This window comes from Manacus vitellinus, unplaced genomic scaffold (genome assembly GCF_001715985.3).
Source record: "Manacus vitellinus isolate BGI_N305 unplaced genomic scaffold, ASM171598v3 scaffold_78_pilon, whole genome shotgun sequence".
Taxonomy (NCBI): domain Eukaryota; kingdom Metazoa; phylum Chordata; class Aves; order Passeriformes; family Pipridae; genus Manacus; species Manacus vitellinus.
In genome coordinates this window covers 249961-251366 of record NW_021940807.1, presented here as the reverse complement: position 1 = coordinate 251366, position 1406 = coordinate 249961, and the positions used below count along the sequence as shown (strand labels likewise).

Sequence of the window (1406 nt, the reverse complement as noted above, 5' to 3'; positions counted from 1 at the left end):
GGGACAGGACACAGGGAATGGCTTCTCAGTGCCAGAGGGCAGGGGTGACAGGAACCTTAAACATCTCCTATTCCATGTAGCTCCAAGCTCTGCCCAGCCTTGCCTTGGACACTTCCAGGGATGGAGCAGTCTGCCTGGGACACTGTTCCTTTCCCCTCTGCCTTGTAACTTGGTTAAAATACTGGCCCATCACCCAGTTCCTACTGGGATACAGCTCCTGGCTGGGAGAGCTCGGAGGTTCCACTCCTTCCCTTGGTCTGCTCCGGGTTTAACTGAGCCGAGCTCAGCTGTCATTCCTTACTCACATGAACTGGATGTGTCCATCAGGACACAAGCAGATGATTCCTCCTGGAGAGGAGGAGGAGGAGGTTCTCCCTGAACAGCCAGGACCTAAATGTCAGTCAGCTTTCCCTGGGAAGCAGCCTGGGAACTGTCCCTGGTGGGTGGAAGTTGGAATTAAGAAGGAGTTTGCTCCTGGTAGCTGACCCCGAGAGCAGTGCAGTGCTGGGGTCAGGAGCACCTTCACCTCCTTTGCTGATGCTCCTCTGTGCCATGTCCTCCCCCTGGGTGGTGACACCACCTCATTGTGTCTCCTCAGACCCCTTCAACATGCACAGAGGGGAGAACCTGCCGGACCTGTCCTTCCCTGCTGACATGAGGAACGTGCCGCTGTTCCCGGGCCACGGGGAAGCTCCCAGAGACATCCTCAGTGAGTTCCTCCCGGGCATTTCTCCCTCCTGGGCAGGCTGGGGAGTTTTCTCTGTTGACTTTCATATATATACAGCAAATTATTAAGGTCTTAAGTTCACAGGCCTTTTCTCCTGCTCTTATTTTCATGTCTGAAAACCAAATACACACCAACTGTTTCCACAGGGTGATCTTGGGGGTTTTGAGCTATTGGATTATTTTATTAATATTGGATTATTAAGTGATTATTAGCAGGAATTCATGGCAGCAGAAGCAGAAAGCCAAAGGGAAGTAATTTGCCTGTGTTTACTGTCTTACACCTTGTTAAAAAGTTCTACATGAATACAGAATTTATGGTTTGTAAAGCTGAAACAACAGATTTGATACGAACTTGAACTGAAGTGCTTGTGAGCAGAAAGGTCCAAGTGTTGTGTAGACTTGAAATTTAGGAGAGGAGTCATTCATAAATAAAGTAAATAATTCAATAAATAAAGTATTTTATTTTAAACGTTAAAATATTTATTTTAATAATCAATTATTTTAATAAACATTAATTTTAATAGCTAAATGAAATTTATTTTAACAAAAATTATTTTTGAAGTTAAGATATAATAAATAAAGTAAAATAAACATAAATTAATAAATAAAGTAGATTAAAAAAAGTGAAGAGGGCTGGTGATTAACAAAAGGGCTTTGTTCCCTCAGCACCACACGGCCCT

The 1406-nt window shown here is 44.2% G+C and overlaps 1 protein-coding gene across 1 annotated transcript in view; it reads left to right on the top strand.

Annotated features, from left to right (window-relative positions):
* MAP4 (microtubule associated protein 4) overlaps window positions 1-1406 on the top strand; it is a 114029-nt gene that overhangs the window by 55326 nt on the left and 57297 nt on the right. Inside the window, exons 5-6 of the mRNA XM_029964666.1 lie at window positions 599-709; window positions 1393-1401. Coding sequence (XP_029820526.1) covers window positions 599-709; window positions 1393-1401 — 120 coding nt within the window. The remainder of the gene's footprint in view (window positions 1-598; window positions 710-1392; window positions 1402-1406) is intronic.